This window comes from Heteronotia binoei, chromosome 1, assembly GCF_032191835.1.
Source record: "Heteronotia binoei isolate CCM8104 ecotype False Entrance Well chromosome 1, APGP_CSIRO_Hbin_v1, whole genome shotgun sequence".
Taxonomy (NCBI): Eukaryota; Metazoa; Chordata; class Lepidosauria; order Squamata; family Gekkonidae; genus Heteronotia; species Heteronotia binoei.
This window is the reverse complement of record NC_083223.1, coordinates 4,606,486-4,628,447: the sequence shown is the minus strand read 5'-3', so window position 1 is coordinate 4,628,447 and position 21,962 is coordinate 4,606,486. Positions and strand designations below refer to the sequence as shown.

General features: G+C 49.6%; 1 protein-coding gene across 1 annotated transcript in view; it reads left to right on the top strand.

Moving 5' to 3' along the window:
* PKHD1 (PKHD1 ciliary IPT domain containing fibrocystin/polyductin) overlaps positions 1–21,962 on the top strand; it is a 323,925-nt gene that overhangs the window by 146,682 nt on the left and 155,281 nt on the right. The window contains exon 27 of the mRNA XM_060256755.1: positions 12,760–12,972. Within this exon, the coding sequence (XP_060112738.1) occupies positions 12,760–12,972 (213 nt within the window). The remainder of the gene's footprint in view (positions 1–12,759; positions 12,973–21,962) is intronic.

Genomic DNA, 21,962 nt, shown 5'->3' with positions numbered 1-21,962 from the left:
GATTACAGTTCGTATAATGGTATTTATTTTGTTTTGGGTGAGGGTCCATCCTAACAAGAGCTCCCTGATGTTTTTATACAGCTCCCTGATGTTTTTATACAGAATTACCCTACAGTCATTTGTAAGGGATTTTGTGCTTTCTTGCGGTAGCCATAACAGTAGAAAAGCATGAGCCAAATACTTTGGCTGAGCGACAGTCATTTTTTTTTGCTTTCAGAAGAGGGGTCAAGTGCTATGAAAAGCAAGAAAGTGCAGCAGTTTTTCTTTTTAAAAAATCTATTTTATACAGCTGCATATTTATTTTGAACTAATAAAATGCGGGAATTTATTCATAGGGCTGGTGGTTAGACACATATATTGTAAGTCATTTACTTGTTCGGGCATAGACGCGAATAAATTTAAGAAAATATGTTAGAATAGCCAAACGACTGAGATGGGTGACGAAGTCCTGCTTGGAGTTGTAAAGCTCTAAACCTGCAGAGGATTGCACTGTGAGTAAATGCCAGTGTTTGTATGTTTTTCTTCGTTTGCCAAACTCTGTAGCTGTCGTATTTTACAATCATTTTATTAATGACTGGATTACTATTGGTCACTGAGAGGACGTATGGTTTGCTTTTAAAAAATATAGTTAGGGATTAGGATTTTGGTTGCCCTCCCTTCAAAATTTTAATTTTTTATCCACACTTTCTCCACAGAGGTCAGGGCAATGAATGTGGGGATTATCTTTTAGGGGCAGGTTGGCATTTTTGTGAAACAGAAAACTTACTCATTGGGTTTGCTGTATTGCTCCTTCGTTGTTTTCATCAACTCAAGTGATCCCCCCCTCCCCCTTAGACTTTGAAAGTTAGTGTTGGTTCCCCACCCCCCTCAGTAATTGTCTATTTATACTCTGGATTTCATCCTACAGGGAAATCCCTTCAATGGAAGGTGAATCGGCTAGAATTAGGGTTGCCAAGTCCAATTCAAGAAATATCTGGGGACTTTGGAGGTGGAGCCAGGAGACTTTGGGGGTGGAGCCAGGAGACATTGGGTGTGACAAGCATAATTGAACTCCAAGGGAGTTCTGGCCATCGCATTTAAAGGGACAGCACACCTCTTTAAATGCCTTCCTTCCATAGGAAATAATGAAGGATAGGGGCACCTTCTTTTGGAGCTCATAGAATTGGACCCTCTGGTCCAATCGTTTTGAAACTTGGGGGGTATTTTGGGGAGAGGCACTAGATGCTATACTGAAAATTTGGTGCCTCTTACCTCAAAAAACAGCCCCCCCCGAGCCCCCGATACCTCCAGATCAATTCCCCATTATACCCTATGAGAATCGATCTCCACTTAGGGAATAACGAAGTGCCCAGCAGACATTTCCCTCTCCCCCACCCCCACCCCCGTTTCTGGCGACTCTGAAGCAAGGAATTGGCGTCTCTACTCACGAGTTGCTGCCAACTTCTTCCAAGTAACACAGACACACCATCCCAAGAGGAAGCCTTTCAATCCCCCACCTGGGAATTGGCAATCCTATATCAGTTACACAGAGTCAAGTCCCCATTTTAGTGCAGCGAAAAATGGCAGAGGTTGTTTGAGATGTGTGTGTGTGTGACGTAAGGGATTCGCAATGGATATGAATGTGGACGGCCTAAATCTGATACGTTCATACTGGTAACTGAAGCAACAGGACAATGCTGGAGTCCAGTGGATTCAAACTTTGCTTTAGAATGTGACATGTTTCGGCAATCAGGAGGAGAACAGTTTCGTGCATACTTAAAATTAAAACAAAAACCAATGAAATTAACTACCGGAATATGAGAACGGCCCCTGACCTCTGCTCAAAAATGATAGCTGACTGATTTGCCGACAATGGCCGTTTGAAAAGGTTACCTGGAAACCTTTTTCTTCAGAAGGCTGCAAGTAAAACCTCAGTGCTTCTGGTATGTCCGCTGTTCTAGCAGACTGGCAAAAGTGACGTTTTGTTCTCCCACGTTTAACAGATACTGGGATGACTGTAGAGTCATCTCTCTCACTCCCCTCAAATTTCTGGTCTAATCTGTAAACTGGTGTGTCTTTCGAGGGTGCACTTCACACATCTGACAGAGGGCAAGTATCGGATGTACCCGGATTACTTTGTCAAAAGAAACCAGCGGAAGAAGCTGAAGATGGAAAGCTGGGAGAAAGAGGTCCAGCAGCTTCAGGAAGAAACCCTACCAGGTGGCCCTCTGTCCGAAATTCTGCCTCTAGCCCGCAAGCCAGGACACCTGCCACCGCTGGGGTGGGATTACATAACTGCGCCTCGTGAGCGTCCAATGTAAAACAAAAAATTCATTCTACACAGTTTTTGAGAATGGGGTTACGCCCTTCGAGCAGGAGAGATTGTTAGCATGCAGAAACGAGTCAGTGTGCAAAAAAAAGCTGGTGTGTCTTTCGAGGGTGCCCTTCACACGTCTGACGGAGGACAAGTATCGCTTCTTTGCCTGCTTGCTGAGAGCCCGCTGATGGGCACAAGAATGAGAAGGATGTGGTGAAAGCAACGGAGCTGCTGATGGTGACGGAACAAGAATTTTAGGAGAACCAGCCCTACATCTTCCCTGATGCCCCAGAAGGCACAACTTATGAGAGATGCTAGTGCGCAAGATACCATTGGAAACAATATTTTCTGGACACTGTTCTGAAGCAGGATCTCATCCCTGGAAAACCCTTTCCTGAAAGTCCAGGGAAAAAAAAAATCCAAGATAAGAGTCTCTTCTGGAAAGAGAATCTCCTATCTGGAGAAGAGAGGTTTGACTCCTGAAAGCTTACAGCACGGAATTTTTGCTAGTCCCTAAGGTGCCGTTGCATTCAAATCCATCTCTTCTGGAAAGGAATGCTTTGCCAAATCAAACAGCCAACTATAGCCTCACATACACACACAGAGCGGCCATTTTGTGGATGGCCCCACAGCCACGCTGGCCATGATGTGCTGTACTCTACCCTTCCTCAAAATAGAAGTAAGTACGGCTCAACATAACTAGGGACCTGTGGTGCCTTTTCAAACCATGAGGTAAATTTAAAGGGAATGGGAGAAGAAAAGGCAAAACGGGCATTCGCCTTTACTCCTTTACTAAATATGGAATGAAGGAGACGGCCATCCCTTTTTTATTGACGTAAATGGTTGGAGATCAATATCTAAGCTACCAGGGTTAATAAACAGTGAAAATCAGTCTTCCCAGAATTCGCTCCCTCTTTTTAAGCATAGTGAAGCATAATTCGGAGCAGGGGTGGAATTCTAGCAGGAGCTCCTTTGCATATTAGGCCACACAGCCCTGATGTAGCCAATCCTCCAAGAGTTTACAAAAAAAGAGCCTTGTAAGCTCTTGGAGGATTGGCTACGTCAGAGGTGTGTGGCCTAATATGCAAAGGAGCTCCTGCTAGAAATCCACCCCTGATTCCTACTCACGTGCTTGGAATGGGTTTGTACTAGCCCAGTACGTTTTATTTTAAACCCGCTGTTCAAATAGGAGTCTTCCCCTCACGCTTCCCACTCAAGCTCTTGACAAACTGCCTTCTGAAACTTTGGCTCATTTCACAAGCAGCCTGCCAGTAGCTGGGGGCTTGTGGGGCTGGGTCAGAAGGGAGAAAGATCTCTGAAAAGTTCCCTTGGGTTGGCACGCTAAATGGGTCTTTGGATCGGAGCCCGCGTCTGGTGGCAATGAATCCCATCAAGCTAATTAATCCCGCTCCACACGATGAAATGTGTCCTTTTGTTGCACTGAACCTGCTGCTCGTTTCGTCGAGCGGCTGCCGTTGTTTTGAGAGAAAGAAGGGTCCCTCTCTTTGCTCATGCTTTCCGTGTCGTTCCTGGTTTTACACTTGCCCCTCATGTAGTTCCCCTTTGGACAACTAATTCCCCCCCCCCCCCCAAATTTAATCTTATTGAATTTAGAACTTTAACAAACATAACAAACGTAGGAGATATCAGTTTAAGCATTACAGGCAAACAGAGTCTGAGATAAACGTATTCAAGAAAGCAGCATTCAGACTGGGTTTACAAAAGAAGTTGCACTATAATATGTCGCATGCTGGCTGGGGCTGATGGGAGTTGTAGGCAAAAAACATGTGGAGAGCTACCGTTGGCCACCCCTGATATATTGGTAATATCAGCAGGCCTCGGATTCAGTGGGAGCTCACAGGAGCACAGCTCCTGAACCTTTCTGACAGTTCCACCTCCTCCTCCTGAGAGTTCCGCATTCTTGACCATTGAATAGTAGGTGCAGCTTCATAACAATTCTTGGATGAGCGCCACCACTTATTTTTTGACATAATGACCCCTGAATGTTAGTATTTTGCAATTTATTTATTTATTTAATGATTTATATCCCGCCCTTCCCAACAAGTGGCTCAGGGCGGCTCACAACATAAGAATTTGACATAAATAGAATTTAAGCATAAAAACAGTTAAAATAATTAATACATTTAAAATTTTAAAACATTTAAACCATTTAAAACATTAGGGACAGCAGACATCTAGTGTAACTACACTCAGTTTCTTGTACCAGCTAGTCATAGGCCAGCCGGAAGAGGGTTGTCTTACAGGCCCTGCGGAACTGGGCGAGGTCCCGCAGGGCCCTCACCTCTTCCGGCAGCTGGTTCCACCAGGAGGGGGCCGTAACAGAAAAGGCCTGGTCCCTTGTAGATTTTAAGCGGGCTTCTTTTGGCCCGGGGATAACTAGGAGATTTTGAGTTCCCGATCTCAATACTCTCTGGGGAACATGTGGGGAGAGACGGTCCTTCAGGTAGGCAGGTCCTAGGCTATAATTTAAAAATGTAGGTTTTCTAAAGAAATTTATGAAAACCTAATGATCCTTTAGTCTAGTACCAGCGATTAAAATACCCAGTCAATACCGATAAGGAGTAGCTGACACATTTATGTGTAAACAGTCATACGTTTTAAGTCAGATCAATCCGGTGTAACATAGTTGGAGTTAAACTAAGCCAGGGCTTCTTTTGAACAGGAATGCAATTCTGGCTGGCTTGGTGTCAGGGGGTGTGCCCTAACATGCAAATCAGTTCCTGCTGGGCTTTTCCTACACAAAAAGCCCTGTGTGAAACAATGGTGATGTCAGGGGGTGTGGCCTAATATCCAAATAATTGGGTCCCAGTAGTTATGCATATGATCAGTCATAGCTAATGAGAATCTCTTAAAAAACATTTTGTGTAATTTGAGACATAAAGAACGCATTCCAAATTCTATCATGCCATGCTTCAAGTGTGAGTTTAGCTGAGTCTTTCCAGCAAGAGGCAATGCCATGTCTGGCTTCTGCTTTTGTTCCTGTTGTTCAGTCGCACAGTTGGGTCCAACTCTTCGCAACCGCATGGACCACATCACGCCAGGCCCTTATATCTTCCAACATCCTCCTAAATGCTCAAATTCGTGTTCGTTGCATCGTTAACACTGTCTAACCATCTCATCCTTTGCCGTCCCCTTCTTCTTTGGCCTTCTGTCTTTCCCAGCTTCAGGGTCCTCTCCAGGGAGTGCTCCCTTCTTATTGGGTGGCCAAAGGATTTGAGCTTCAACTTCAGCATCTGACCTCCCAGGCAACAGTCTGGGTTGATTTCCTTTAGGCAGGGCTTTTTCCGTAGCAGTAACTCATCTGCATATTAGGCTATACCCCCTGATGTAGCCAATCCTCTTGGAGCTTACAGTAGGCCCTGTACTAAGAGCCCTGTAAGCGCTTGGAGGATTGGCTACATCAGGGGTGTGTGGCCCAGGGGTGGAATTCTAGCAGAAGCTCCTTTGCATATTAGGCCACGCCCCTCTGATGCAGCCAATCCTCTTGGAGCTCACAGTAGGCCCTGGAATAAGAGCCCTGTAAGCTCTTGGAGGATTGGCTACATCAGGGGGGTATAGCCTACTACGCAAAGGAGTTTCTGCTACAAAAAAAAAGCCCTGCCTTTAGGATTGATTGATTCAATCTCTTTGCCGTCCAAGGGACTCTCAAGAGTCATCTCCAGCACCTCTGGCTGTGGCTACCAGCTGAGAAACAAAAACTCTCTTGCATTTTTGCATCAAGATAGACAATTAGGGTTGCCAATCCACAGGTTGGGGCAGGGGATCCCCCGGTTTGGAAGCCCTTCCCCCATTTTAGGGTCCTCAGAAAGCGGGTGGGTGGGGCGAGAAATGACTGCTGGGCACTCCATTATTCCCTATGGAGACCGATTCCCATTGGGTATAATAGAAAATTGATCCACGGGTATCTGGGGCTCGGGGGGGGGGGGTTGAGGTAGAGGCACGAAATATTCAGCGCAGCACGTGGTGCCTGTTCCCAAAGTACCCCCCCCCAAGTTTCAAAAGGATTGGACCAGGGGGTCCAATTCTATGAGCCCCCAAAGAAGGTGCCCTGTCCTTCATTGTTTCCAATGGAGGGAAGGCATTTAAAAGGCGTGCAGTCCCTTGAGACGTGATGGCCAGAACTCTCTTTGGATTTCAATTGTGCTTGTCACACCCTTGCTCCTGGCTCCACCCCCGAAGTCTCCTGGCTCCACCCCCGAAGTCCCCAGAGATTTCTTGAATTGGACTTGGCAGCCCTACAGACCTTTAATTTGTAATGTAAACTGCATCAATAGTTTAAGTCTTTCTTTGCAGAGAAGAGGCTCTCTGGGCAGAGTGGCCCTTCAGCTTAACAGGAAAATTCCCAGTAGGCTTCCTGCACTCAGAAGAAAAGGGAGTCAAGAGGCCCCCGGGGGGCTTTTCGCACCCAAGCCTCAAGGGGGCAGGGAAATGTCTGCTGGGCTCTCCATTATTCCCCATGCAGACTGATTCTCATAGGAGAATTAATCCACGGGTATCTGGGTCTCTGTGGGGGCTGTTTTTTTGAGATAGAGGCACCAGATTTTCAGCAAAATATCCAGTGGCTCTCCCCAAAATACCTTCCAAGTTTTAAAAAGATTGGACCAGGGAGTCCAATTCTATGAGCCCCCAAAAAAGGTGCCCCTATCGATCCACGGGTATCTGGGGCTATGTGGGGGCTGTTTTTTCAGATAGAGGCACCAAAATTGCAGCATAGCATCTAGTGCCTCTCCCCAAAATACTCCCCAAGTTTCAAAAAGATCAGACCAGGGAGTCCAATTCTATGAGCCCCAAAAGAGGGTGCCCCTATCCTTCATTATTTCCAACACAAGGAAGGCATTTAAAAGGTGTGTGGTCCCTTGAAATGTGACGGCCAGAACTCCCTCTGGAGTTCAATTATGCTTGTCACAACTTTGTTTCTGGCTCCACCTCAGTGTCTCCTGGCTGCACCCCCAAAGTCTCCTGGCTCTGCCCCCAAAGTCCCCAGATATTTCTTGAATTGGACTTGGCAACCCTAAACTGATTAGTCCTGCCAAGCCTCTGGTCCGAGTGGGGAATCTCCCGCTGGGAGTTTCTCAACCCGCCGCCCCACATTGGGCCAGCGGGGGGAACCTCCCCCTGCATCGCCGGCGCAATGACGTCACTTCCGGGTAGGCACCATAGAGTTTTAACCTCCCAAATGGCTAGAGCATCCGGAAAAACCATAGAGTTTCCCCAGAAACGCCTAGACTGGCTCCGCACGGGTGCTGCCACTTCCGGGTGACGTCGTTTTGTTGCGCGTGCGCACATCACACATGCAAATGTCCGCCGCCGGGGGATGAAGAGGACTTGGCAACCCTAAAACTGATAGCACCCAATATGGTGGAATTTCAGCTGCAGTTTCTGGTTGTGAATCATTCTATACCATGTAGGGTGCGGACCAGGGAACCCCTGCCTCCAATCCTGTTGCCCACCAGGGAAATACAGGCCTTGTCTCCTTACAGGAGGTTGTTACCACAGAGTTCCTGGTGATTCCTAGAGCTACCAGGAAGTGACAGCGGGTAGCTCTAGGAATCATTGGTAAGAATGTCCTGTAAGCAGATGATGCTTTATAGTTCTTTTTAATTATTCTCTGGGGATGCTGCTTCCTCACAGGTCTCCCCCACAACACTTGCCACGCACTGTCTGGCATCCCTAATCCTGTGGGGTGGTTATGACTTATAGTTGCCTTACCCCCCCCCCCCAAAAAAAAAATTGCTTGGCCTGTGGCAGGAGTACTCTCATAAATTTGTACACGCTCCCTTTGCCTTGCAGTAACAATGGACTTACAGCGAATCTTGTGTGGGTTGTAGCCAATGTTCTCTCTAATTCTCTCCCCCCCCTCTCCGCCACTGTACCGAGCAGAGCTGTTCACGTCATGGGCAGAATTTATTTATTTATTCGATTTATATCCCGCTCTCCCCACCAGGCAACATAAAATCCAGAACAATAAGATTAATAAATATTAAAATACATATTCAATAAATTACAATAGTTAAAACAAGAAAAAAAAACAGTCTAAACAGTTCGGTGCTATTCTCACAGCCTTTTTTTCACAGTTATTAAATACCAGTCAGTTAAATGCCAGCCGGAAGAGGACCGTCTTACAGGCCTTGCGAAACTGCCCAAGGTTCTGCAAGGCCCTCACCTCTTCCGGTAGCTGGTTCCACCAGCAGGGGGCTGTGATCGAAAAGGCCCTATCCCTGGTTGACTTCAGACCATGTGCCCCCTTGCCCAGATTGCCCGGCGGTTTGGGCTGGGTTGCCATCAATATGCAGATGACACCCAGCTCTATCTACTAATGGACGGCCGGCCCGACTCCGCCCCAGGGAATCTCGACCGGGCTTTACAGGCTGTTGCAACATGGCTTAGGCTGAGTGGGCTGAAGTTGAATCCAGCGAAGACAGAGGTCCTTTGTGTGGGTCGCGACGCTCTGGGAAGGGAAACAGCTCTCCCGGCCTTCGATGGCGCGCCATTGAAAGCAGCGAGCCAGGTAAAGAGCCTGGGTGTTTTACTGGAGCCTTCATTATCAATGGAGGCCCAGATAGCAGCCACTGCCAAGTCAGCATTCTTCCATCTGAAGCAGGCAAGGCAGTTGGCCCCTTTCCTTGAGCGCCGGGACCTCGCAAGAGTGATCCACGCAACGGTCACTTCAAGATTGGACTACTGTAACGCCCTCTACTTGGGGCTACCTCTGTGTCGGACTCGGAGACTGCAGCTAGTGCAGAACGCGGCGGCCAGGCTGTTGTTAGGACTCCCGAAACGGGAACATATACGGCCGGGGCTACGTGAACTGCACTGGCTGCCGATTATATACCGGGTCTAGTACAAAGTGTTGGTCATTACCTTTAAAGCCTTATATGGCCAAGGACCCGCCTACCTGAGGGACCGTCTTTCCCCATATGAACCCCAGAGAGCACTGAGGTCAGCCGGGAAAAATCTAATGACTATCCCTGGGCCGAAAGAGATTAAATATCAGAATACCAGAGTGCGGGCCTTTTCAATCGCGGCCCCTGCCCTATGAAACCTACTCCCCGAGGAGGTGCGGGCCCTGCGGAACCTTGATCAGTTCCGCAGGGCCTGTAAGACCACCCTCTTTAAACTTGCACATTCGGACTGCTAAAGAAGACCGCTAATTAAGGATCCGCCAATGCGGTTTAAAGACCTATACTGCTGTGTATATACTGGCAGAACTAGCGTCAAACACCATCAGCACTGTCAGACGAAGTTATTTAATTGTATATATTGGATTTAATGCTGTTAAGTTTAATGTTTTATATTGTTAAATTTAAATGGTTTTATCTATTATTGTATGTTTTTATGAAATGTTGTTAGCCGCCCTGAGCCTGCCGAAGTGGGGAGGGTGGGATACAAATAAAATTTATTATTATTATTATAGACGGGCCTCCTTCGGCCCTGGGATTACTAGCAGATTTTGGGAACCAGATCTGAGTACTCTCTGGGGAATACAACTGCTGAAATCTTAACATGGGCCATGGCAGGTCCAATTCAAGAAATATCCGGGGAATTTGTTGTCGAAGGCTTTCACGGCCGGAGTCCATTGGTTGTTGTAGATTTTGCGGGCTGAGTGGCCGCGGTCTGGGCATTGTGAGACCTGGCGTTTCGCCAGCAACTGTGACTGGCATCCTCAGAGGTGTAACCAAGAAAACTGGAGTTCTCTCTGGGTCAAAGTGAGAAGTTGGTATGCAGAAGTTGATAGGAAGCCATGCCCTATTCATTTTTAAACTCCCTATCTTCCTGTTGAAATTGTGTTTTTGTTTATGGATTTCAATGGCTTCTCTGTGTAATTTAAGAAGAAGACTGCAGATTTATACCTCGCCCTTCTTTCTGAGTCAGAGTCTCAGAGCGGCTTACAATCTCCTTCCCCCACAACAAACACCCTGTGAGGTAGGTGGGGCTGAGAGAGCTCTCCCAGAAGCTGCCCTTTCAAGGACAACTCCTACGAGAGCTATGGCTGACCCAAGGCCATTCCAGCAGGTGCAAGGGGAGGAGTGGGGAATCAAACCCGGTTCTCCCAGGTAAGAGCTCTGGCTGACCCAAGGCCATTCCAGCAGGTGCAAGTGCAGGAATGGGGAATCAAACCCGGTTCTCCCAGATAAGAGTCCGCTCACTTAACCACTATGGCTGACCCAAAGCCATTCCAACAGCTGCAAGTGGAGGAGTGGGGAATCAAGCCCGGTTCTCCCAGATAAGAGAGCTCTGGCTGACCCAAGGCCATTCCAGCAGCTGCAAGTGGAGGAGTGGGGAATCAAACCCGGTTCTCCCAGATAAGAGAGCTCTGGCTGACCCAAGGCCATTCCAGCAGCTGCAAGTGGAGGAGTGGGGAATCAAACCCGGTTCTCCCAGATAAGAGAGCTATGGCTGACCCAAGGCCATTCCAGCAGGTGCAAGTGGAGGAGTGGGGAATCAAACCCGGTTCTCCCAGATAAGAGAGCTATGGCTGACCCAAGGCCATTCCAGCAGGTGCAAGTGGAGGAGTGGGGAATCAAACCCGGTTCTCCCAGATAAGAGAGCTATGGCTGACCCAAGGCCATTCCAGCAGGTGCAAGTGGAGGAGTGGGGACTCCAACCCAGTTCTCCCAGATAAGAGAGCTATGGCTGACCCAAGGCCATTCCAGAAGCTGCAAGTGGAGGAGTGGGGAATCAAACCCGGTTCTCCCAGATAAGAGAGCTATGGCTGACCCAAGGCCATTTCAGCAGGTGCAAGTGGAGGAGTGGGGACTCCAACCCAGTTCTCCCAGATAAGAGAGCTATGGCTGACTCAAGGCCATTCCAGAAGCTGGAAGTGGAGGAGTGGGGAATCAAACCCGGTTCTCCCAGATAAGAGAGCTATGGCTGACCCAAGGCCATTCCAGCAGGTGCAAGTGGAGGAGTGGGGACTCCAACCCAGTTCTCCCAGATAAGAGAGCTATGGCTGACCCAAGGCCATTCCAACAGCTGCAAGTGGAGGAGTGGGGAATCAAGCCCGGTTCTCCCAGATAAGAGAGCTCTGGCTGACCCAAGGCCATTCCAGCAGGTGCAAGTGGAGGAGTGGGGAATCAAACCTGGTTCTCCCAGATAAGAGTCCGTGCACTTAACTGCCACACCAAGCTGGCCCTCAAGTCAAGTGCTGTCAAGTGGGAACCCGGCAGGATTTTGGGTGTGTTGTCCAGCATTACCGTGTCTTGGATTAAGATACTGTGTCCCGTTTGAGTTAGGCTACATTCAGCCACTGCTGATTTTTCAGGCGGGCCAAGCCTTTCGTGTTCTTTTAGTCTTGTCCGGATACTACGTCGTGTGGTTCCGATGTCAACTTGTCCACGACTGCAGGGTACTCCTGCCGAAGTGAGGGGGAGGTTCAGGGTTGCTATGCAGAGGCAGGCAGCGCCGAACCACTTCTGCTCCTCTCTTGCCTTGAAAACCCTACAGAGTCCCCATAAGTCTGTTGGTATAAAGTCCACAGTGCAAAGCATGATTAGAGCTGGAGCATCTATCCCGACAACGCTTGACAGGTCAGGCTGATGCAACCTTGGCAGATAACAGAACATAAGAACATAAGAGAAGCCATGTTGGATCAGGCCAGTGGCCCATCCAGTCCAACACTCTGTGTCACACAGTGGCAAAAATTTTTATATATACACACACACTGTGGCTAATAGTCACTGATGGACCTCTGCTCCATATTTTTTATCTAAACCCCTCTTGGAGGTGGCTATGCTTGTGGCCGCCACCACCTCCTGTGGCAGTGAATTCCACATGTTAATCTCCCTTTGGGTGAAGAAGTACTTCCTTTTATCCGTTTTAACCTGGCTGCTCAGCAATTTCATTGACTGCCCACGAGTTCTTGTATTGTGAGAAAGGGAGAAAAGGACTTCTTTCTCTACTTTCTCCATCCCATGCATAATCTTGTAAACCTCTATCATGTCACCCCGCAGTCGACGTTTCTCCAAGCCAAAGAGTCCCAAGCGTTTCAACCTTTCTGGTTGGAGCTGGATTGTGCCTGGAAAGCACCTGCTGGGAGTCAGCATATTTCGTGGACTGATGTGATTGGCTGACCAAATGTCTATATGTTGAATAGTGCCAGACGAACTCTCTCTCTTACTCCAATGATTTACTGGCGAAGGCACTTTGATCCACAGAGCTGTATATTTGTCCCCCTGCACCACCTCTGTGAGTGCCCTTGTATATAGTTGTATAATACGCTACTTAACACAAGGTGCTGGTGTGTGGCTCATATTTTTACTCGCGACGACCCGGTGGTTTTTCGCTGCTCTCTGCACGTGCTCTGCTAACAAAGTCGGCTGCGACCACCAGCGCTACACCCTGCGTTTGTTGATCTGCTGCTTAGCGAACAAGGATTTCACCAGGTGTATTATCCTTTCTACCTCTTATTACCGGTAATAATTTTTCTACCGTTGCTGTTTCAGGTGGCAAGCTTGTGTTCGTTGGTCCTGGGCCAGTGGAACTCCACGCTCATTATATCCTTTTATCCGATGGAGGCGAACTTCGTGTCGGATCCCCTGGTGACCCGTTTTGTGGCGCAGCCCGCATCCATCTCCACGGCAGTTCCCATACGCCCCTCTTCTCTCCATATGGAGCCAAATTCCTGGCTGTGAGGAATGGAACCCTTTCCATTCATGGTGAGTGGAGGAAATGAGTCTGCTGCCTAATGTTGAAACCCAACCATTAATGGGTAATGCACACATAGATAAACTCCCAAAACTGCTATATACTGAATCAGTCCATTGGTCTATTATGGCCTGTTTTTTACTCATACCGGCAGCAGTTATCCAGGCAAAGGTCTTTCGTATCACCAGGGCTTTTTTTGTAGCAGGAACTCCTTTGCGTATTAGGCCACACCCCCCTAATGTAGCAAATCCTCCAAGAGCTTACAGGGCTCTTAGTACAGGGCCTGCTGTAAGCTCCAGGAGGATTGGCTACATCAGGGGTATGTGGCCTAATATGCAAAGGAGTCCCTGCTTCAACAAAAGCCCTGCATATCACCTATGACATTATCCTTAACTGGAGATGCTGGGGACCGCAACCTCTCACACCCTCGGTGTTGGTTTACAAGCAAACCTAGTTTAAACGTCAGATCCAAAACACCCAGGCTATTGGAAGGCCAATGCAGACCCAACTTTCTGCCACAGACAGTGCAAAGATTAGGGTCCCCTCACCTGTTCATTGGGGGATTTGGGGGGTGTTCTGGGGCTGGTGGGGATGTTCCGCAGACGTGGTGTCATCCCATATATTATCCTGCAAAGGATTTCTTGCTACAAGAAAAGCCCTGGATGTCTGGTGCTTGTGTGTGTTTGTGTGTGAGTGACAGAGAGAGAGAGAGAGAGAGAGAGAGAAACTGATAACATTGTTAAGAAAAAATTACAAACTTCAGTCAAAAGGCCACGAACTCCAGAAATACAGGATAAGATTTAATTCAGATATAATCAAGAAAGGTCCAGACACCACCCGGCTTTACATGTTTATTGTTTACATGTTTTATTTAATATTTTTAAATGTTTTATATGTATTTGCATTCTAAATTCTTTCCAGTATTTAAGTCTCCAGGAGTTTCTCAACCTAGAACTGGCAAACCCTATCTGTAGACCGGAGATCCGTTGTAATTCTGGGAGAACTCCAGGTCCCACCTGGATGTTGGCATGAACAGCTGGACTTGTAGTTTGGGGTTGCCAACCTCAAGGTGGTGCCCTGGAGGTTTTCCGCTATGACAGTTCATCCCCAGATGATCAAGATTAGTTCCCCTGGAGACTGGGCCGCTAGATCTTCCTGGAAACTGGCAAGGGATGGAGGAGAGTTACTAGGAGAAAGAAAGAGGCCTAAGAGTGACATCACTTCCTGTGTGTACCAAAAGAAACATCATCACATTGTGAGAAAGAAAAAGGCCTAGGAGTGACATCACTTCTTGTGTGTACCAGAAGTGGCATCATCACATTGTGATAGAGTTTTCCTTCCCAAATGGCTAGAGCGTCCAGGAAAACCATAGAGTTTTCCCAGAAATGCCTAGAGTGACCGACAAGCGATGTCGCCAGTGTGATGATGTCACTTCCGGGCGATGTCACTTCCGGGTTTCCCCTGCTGGCCTAACGTGGACTAGCGGGTTGGGAACCTCCCAGGTGTGGAACCCACGCCCAGACTAGGGGCTTGGCAGCCCTACATTGCAAGATACCCTACATTGTTGCGGAGATACCCTGGAATTAGGGAGCAATATATTATCCTGTAGAGGTCTTGCCCAAATATCAGAGTGTTGCAGTGACATTGCTGATGCAATGGCACCACTCATGGTACGTGCTCTACTTGGAGAAAACGGCTACCTTGGCCAATATGTAGTCAGATGTACATCAAGGGAATTCATCTTAAAAAGCTCTCATTTGCTCAGCATAGTGAGGGAGCTATTTGGACGATACTGACTTTATTAGACCAATATTCTGACTCAGTAGAAGGCAGCTTCATGTGCGCAATGCCTTTTTCTTGTCCCCCCCACCCCCGTTTCCAAAAATATTGAAAGGTGAAACATTTGTATAGAAGGCGGGACTTGCCTCCAGAAGGATTTACCACCAACTTGCCACGGAAGGACAAAGGGCAGGAGAATCCATGTGAAAAACCCAATTTTTGTTCATTTCCCAGGCTCCGGTTCACCTTGGAGAGTGCATGGGGAAATTAGCATGTCAAAATAAGGTAACTGGATTGTATGAGGAAAAAAGAGAGTATGGTGGCCTTGATATGTTACTAGAAAACCCTTTTTGGTTTCAGTTTCTAAGCATGCATGCGAGAAGTCTTGGGTTAGCGCCTGAAGTCGCATCCAATCTCCTTTCTGAGGCCCCGTTCCTCCTACATGGGCACAATTAAGTTTCATTCAAACCGTGTAATCCACAATTTAGTGCTAAAGCCGTGTAGCACCCTAGAAAATGAGACCAGGAAGGAGAAGGGGGGGGGGAAGCGTGTTCTCTTTTCTGTCTTCATACTTTTTACATCAAACAAAAACCACATTTTGCTGGTTTCAATTTAGCACTAGCCTGACTTGTGGTATAAAGCAAATTGGAGTGCTTGTCAACATTTTAAATATATATATATATATATATATATATATATATATATATATATATATATATATATATATATATATATATATATATATATAATAAACGTGTGCAGCTAGGGTAGAGATCTAAATCATTAAACAAATAGGCTTTTGTGGGGGGAAATTCAGCTGTCTCTGAGTGGACAGGACGGAAGGTACTTTAAATTCTCCAACCCCCTTCCTTTGAAATCAAAAATTTAACAGGAAATAGCTGGGGCAGTTTCTCCCTTTGATATGTTAATATGACTCAGGGTTTTCCTCGAATTCTCCTTGAGTGGCAGGCCTGCGCTTTGGTGGTCAGAACACATCAGGAAACTTCTCCGTTGCCTTTGGCTTTCACCCTGCTCCCCCTGCCAGTAAGAACCCGCCACCCGTATACGGCCTGCCAATCACACGTCAGTTTTAAAGGAGGCCTCGGTCAGCTGGGGTGACTTGAATTTTTTGACAATGTGATTACGGCTCCTGAGTCCGCGGTAAGAAGCCTGTATAGGAAGCAGGGAATTGTATTGATTGTTCAGGAGGGGAATTTATCAATGTCTCTGGCTTGGTCGGGAGGTATTCCCCAAAGGAACTCTTCTGACACGTGTCCAGAGAGAAATCTAGCTAGGTGGCCTTGGACGTATCTTTGTCCTTTCCACTGAAATTGACTTGGACGACTCAGGTCTCTGAGATAACGTCTAGAAATTCAGCTAGTCAGGGGGGAGTGGAGAGGCATTCAATGTGTAAAAATTCTTGTTCTTTCCTTTGAGGATCTGAACAGCTTGCGGCTAGACCATTGAGCCTGCCAGGGAAGTTCATCTTCTCAAACCTGCACGGACGTTTATCTGGGAGAACCAGGTTTGATTCCCCACTCCTCCACTTGCAGCTGCTGGAATCGACTTGGGTTGGCCATAGCTCTCACAGAATTGTCCTTGAAAAGCTTCTGGGAGAGCTCTCTCAGCCCCACCCACCTCACAGGGTGTCTGTTGTGGGGGGGGGGGATGCTAACAGGCCCAGTACCGACCCATGGCCTGTGGGTTGGGGACCCCTGCTCTAGTCCATAAATCCTTTGTCAGTTTCAACAGCAGCTTAAAATTGGAGGGCGGGGTTTGATGAGCGGAGGGGGGGCTCTCTGTGGTCTATAGTGCCATAGAGTCCACCCTCCAAAGCAGCCATTTTCTCCACGAGGACTGATCTCTTTCACCTGAAGATCATTAGTAATTCTGGGAAATCTCCAATTGCCATCTGGAGGCTGGCAATCCTAAATTGTTCCATGACCTTTTGCCCTGGAATGCTCTTGGTTTGTTGTGTCTTGTTAACACATTGATCTTTTTTTATGATTTTATTGCTGCCTGAGCCAACTGGATCAGGAGCCACCTGGTGGCAGCATCTAGATTTACCAAAGGAATAAATAATATAAGAAGTTCGGCGGTGAGCCATATGCGAAACATACCTGTCTGTCAGCCTCTCCCTGGGTGAGCGCCTGGGCATCAGGAGAGCTGGTCTCCACAGTGAGAGAATCGCAGGCTGTCTCAGTGGAGTCTCAGGCCATCCGAGAGAGGTGGTTATCTCAGGCCACGGGTTGTTCTTTTGATCTGGTCAGACCAAGTTCTCTTTCTGCCTGACAGCCTTTTTTCTGCTGACCTGAGCATCTCCTCCTCGACTCCTTGAAATTTGCCTTTTTATTCCCTTCTCCACCTGACCCCCTCTCCTGAGCCAATCCCACCACCCCTGTCGATTGGACGTCTTGGCTTCAACTAGGGCCTAGAAGCTACAGCAGGTGCAACTTGGTGGCAACGGATGACCTCTGGCATCAATTATCTCCCCATGGGGACCTGCCACACTGCTCTGCAGGGAACCCTCCTCTTCAGATGGTTTGCACGCCTGGGATCGGACAGGTTTAGGCGAGTCATCAGATGCTCCTGTCCAGGTCCTGGGATCCCACCTGTCAAGACATGGCTTGTTGGGTATTGCCGTGGCTGAGCCATGCCTGACCTCCAGAGTTGTGGCCCTGTTGGGGGTCAGTGCTCTGGAGGAAGACCCTGGTAGAAAGGGTGGGGTGGCTGGGAGGCCCTGGGAACCACTTGTCCAACTCTAGCATGCTGGGAGCTGAACGCTGTCCACTGATTTCATTATAAGTATGTATACGTGAGTCTCAACTGACTCATGGTGACCCCAGCGAGGGGAGTGAGAAGCAGAGGTGGCTTGTCATTGTTGTCCTCTGCAGATCCACCTTTGGTGGCTTTCCATCCAAGTACCTGCCCTGCTTAGCCTATAACCATAACCATTTCACATCCCTTCATTAGGGACAGATAGCGCAAAATGCATCAGTGATGTCTGTAACAGAATTCCAAAGGATGTTTTGAAGTGGGAAGCAAGGTTGGCTTTTCATTGTCCAAGTTGTTGGATAGCATCTCTCATCCCCGCCGGTTCGATTTAAAAACCCTTGTTTTAGTTCTGCACCTTTCTTGGGCTAATTGAACCTGTGCTGTTTTTTGTTTCCTCCCACAGTAAATCCTATTCCCTTGCACATCAAATTTTTACTGTTAAAAGTAATGTTTTTTTAACATTTTTGAGCTGATTGCTTATGAGTAGTGTATAATGGGGATGTACCACCCCATAAAAAAGTCTGCCGTGAAAATGTTGTGAAAGCAACGTCACCCCAGAGTCGGAAACGACTGGTGCTTGCACATGGGGATTACCTTTACCTTTTTAACTCAGAGGTAGAGGCGTGAGCTTTGCATGTATGAGGCCCAGGGTTCGATCCCTGGCATTTCCATTAGTTTGGGAGGGGCTGTGGTTCACTGATAGAGCATCTGCTTGACATGCAGAAGATCCCAGGTTCAATCCTTGACATCTCCAATTAAAAGGAACAGGTAGAAGATGATGTCCATGGCCGCATGGCTCAGTGGTAAGCTGCAGTACTGCAGTGCAAGCTCTGATCATGACCTGAGTTCGATCCTGGCAGAAGCTGGGTTCAGGTAGTTGGCACAAGGTTGATTCAGCCTTCCATCCTTCCAAGGTCGAACCACGCCATAAGAAAAAGCCTGCCAAGCAAATTGTCATGGGTGCTGGGGACCCTTCAGAGGAAGTTGAGTCTGATGAGGAAACTGTGCCCCTGCCACCTGCACCAGTGCCCCTGCCTCCTGCTGGAGAAGATCCCAGCCCCCCTGCCTCGCCCTCTCGGGTGGCTCGTGTGCGTGACCGCCTCCGGCAGGACCTCAGGGATCGGAGGAGGGCGGCACGCTCACAAGCAAGACGCTCCCTGAGCCCTGAGTTCTGAGAGGATTCTGGCCCTTCTAAGAGCAAGGATGCTTGAGTGGTAACAGGATCCTGGCTGCCTCCCTGAGCCAGCAATTAGCCCAAACGGGCAACAGCCAGCAGAGGGCTATATAGCTGTGGGCTTTGGGAGGAAGCTTTGTGGAAGCAACTAGTCATCTCCCTGACATTCTAGCATCCACTCCGGCTTGACTTTGGTTCCTGACTCCCTGACTTTGGCTTTGGACTTCTGGACTCCCTGACCTCGGCTTCTGGACCTCAGACCTGCGATACTTCTACAGTGATTCGGATTTGGCGCCTCGGACCCTCCTGCTTACTGGCTACAGACCTCGGACTGCCTCTGGACTTTGCCTGACCCGGCCCCAGCCGTGACAGATTGCTTCCACCGACAAACACCCACTCCACAGGATGGATGCTGAAGCAAGTGAAACCACAGAACTACTGGCTGCGCTCCAAGCCCAGGTACAGCAGCTAACACAGGCAGTAGTGCACTTGCAGCAACAACCTGCGGCCAGTGCTCCAGCCAAGTGCCCAGTTCCCCCACCTGACAGATTTGGGGGTGCCGTGGAAGAATTTCCTGCCTTCCTAGCACAGTGTCGGCTGTACTTTGAACTGAGAGCACGGGACTTCCTCAATGACAAAACCAAGGTGTGTTTCATCATCAGTCTGTTAAAGGGGCAGGCGGCCAAATGGGCCACACCCTTACTGGTCGCGTCCTCTCCCCTACTGACTGATTACCAGGGGTTTGAGGCCCACCTGTCTGCTGCTTTCTCAAACCCAGTCCAAGCAGCCACAGCTAACCGGAAGATCAGGGCACTGAAACAAGGCAACTCCTCGGTGGCTCAATATGCCACTGAATTCAAGCTCCTGACCCAGGACTTGGCGTGGAATGAGGCTGCCCAGATGGACCAGTTTACTGAGGGGTTGGCAGAGGAGGTCCTGGATGAACTAGCCAGGGTGGAGCAGCCACCCACGCTCCAAGAACTTATCACCCTCTGCCTCCGCATCGATGGCCGCCTGGAAAGTCGCCGCCAAGCCAAGACCAGAGGGCGCCAGCTCCCTGCGCCGTGCTACCTGGCTCCTCGCCCGTCCCCAGCTAGTACCAGCACCAAGGACGAGCCTATGCAGCTTGGAGCTGCTCGACCCCGCCTGACCCCAGAGGAAAAGACCAGACGCCGCACACAGAATCTGTGCCTCTACTGCGGCACGGCAGGCCACTATGCCTCTGGCTGCCCTGCTAAGCATCGGATACCTGGACCTTCGCTGCCACCGCCGCCAAAAGGGCAGCCCCAGGCGTAAGTGGACCCCCCAGCCTGGGGCGACTAGCTGGGTCCTCCGAACAGCGGGCTGATACCCCAGGGCCATTCCTGCTACCAGTCAAACTCCGTCTGCCTGACGAACGCTGGCTGTTCGTGTATGCCATGCTGGACTCGGGAGCGGCCCACTGTTTTATAGATGCCGCCTTTGTGAAGCAGCACCAGATCCCTGTGCAGACAAAAGGGATTCCGTCGCTGGTGGAGGCTATTGACGGGCGCCTCCTCCGTTCTGGCCCCGTCACCCAGGAGACCTGTCCCATCACCTTCCACGTCCAGCAGCACCAAGAACAGCTGCGGTTTGATGTCGCCCGCATGCCTCGCTTCCCGCTGATTCTAGGCCTTTCCTGGCTGAAGCTGCACAACCCCATCGTGGACTGGGCCCAGCAGGAACTACGCTTCCGAGACCCATGCCCCCATCTGACTCCTCCCACCACTCTAGCAGCTGGCATCCCGAGTGGTGGTCCTCAGCTCCCTCAGAAGTATGTGGACTTTGCTGATGTCTTTGAAGAGACAGGAGCTGATCAGCTTCCCCCTCACCGGCCCTACGACTGTGCCATTGATTTGGTACCTGGGGCACCACTCCCGGTGGGGCGTCTGTACCCAATGTCGGAGCCGGAGTTGGCAGCTCTGCGAGACTTCCTGGACAAGAACCTGAAACGCGGATTCATCCGACCCTCAACCTCTCCCCTATCTGCTCCAGTGCTCTTCGTGAAGAAGAAAAGTGGGGAGCTCCGGCTGTGCAATGACTACCGGGCCCTGAACAAGATCACCATCCGCGACCGGTACCCTCTACCACTGATCCCTGAACTCTTGGATCGCCTAAAGGGGGCCCAAATCTACACCAAGCTGGACCTCCGTGGAGCGTACAATTTGGTGCGCATACGGCCCGGAGACGAATGGAAGACCGCGTTTGGGACCCGATACGGGCAGTACGAGCACCTGGTAATGCCCTTCGGACTGACCAATGCCCCCGCTGTCTTCCAGAGGTTCATGAATGACATATTCCGGGACCTGCTCGACCGCTTCGCGATCATATACCTGGATGACATCCTAATTTACTCCCGCAATCCTGCCCAGCACGCCGAGCACGTCCGCCAGGTCCTGCAGCGCCTACGAGCCCATGGTCTCTACGCCAAGCTGGAGAAGTGCGACTTCGACCTGCGCTCCGTCGAGTTCCTTGGGCACATCGTGTCACCGCAGGGGATCCTCATGGACCCGAAAAAAGTAGAAGCGGTCCTGACCTGGCAGGCTCCTCAGAATCGCAAAGACCTGCAGCGGTTCCTCGGTTTTGCCAACTACTATCGGCAATTCATCCCGGCCTACGCATCCCTGACCACACCCCTGACTCAACTACTCCGCCCCAAAGAACCCTTCCACTGGTCCCCAGAGGCCGATAACGCCTTCTCCACCCTGAAGACTCGCTTTGCCACCGGGCCACTCCTGAGATACCCCGACCCCCAGCTTCCCTTTACGGTGGAAGCTGATGCCTCCAACGTGGCCCTGGGAGTAGTGCTGTCCCAGCGCGAGGAGCCATCCCAGCCACTACAGCCCTGCGCCTATTACTCGCGGCAGCTCACTGCTGCAGAGAGGAACTATACCATCTGGGAGAGGGAGTTGCTCGCGATCAAGGCGGCGTTTGAGGTTTGGCGACATTACCTCGAAGGGGCTCGCCACCCTGTTCAAGTGCTCACCGATCACCGGAACTTGGAACACCTCCAGACCACCCGCCGTCTCAACCAGCGCCAGATCCGGTGGTCCCTATTCTTCTCTCGCTTCGACTTCCGGATCTCCTACATCCCCCATACCCAGAACCGGAAAGCAGACGCGCTCTCCCGGAAACCGGAATACGCCCCTGCCTCAACTGAGACCGCGCCCGCTGCTCCAATCCTGCCGCCCTCAGTATTTGCAGCCACCTCCACTTCACCAGCACTCGTGGAGGACATTCGGGCTAGCCAGGCCA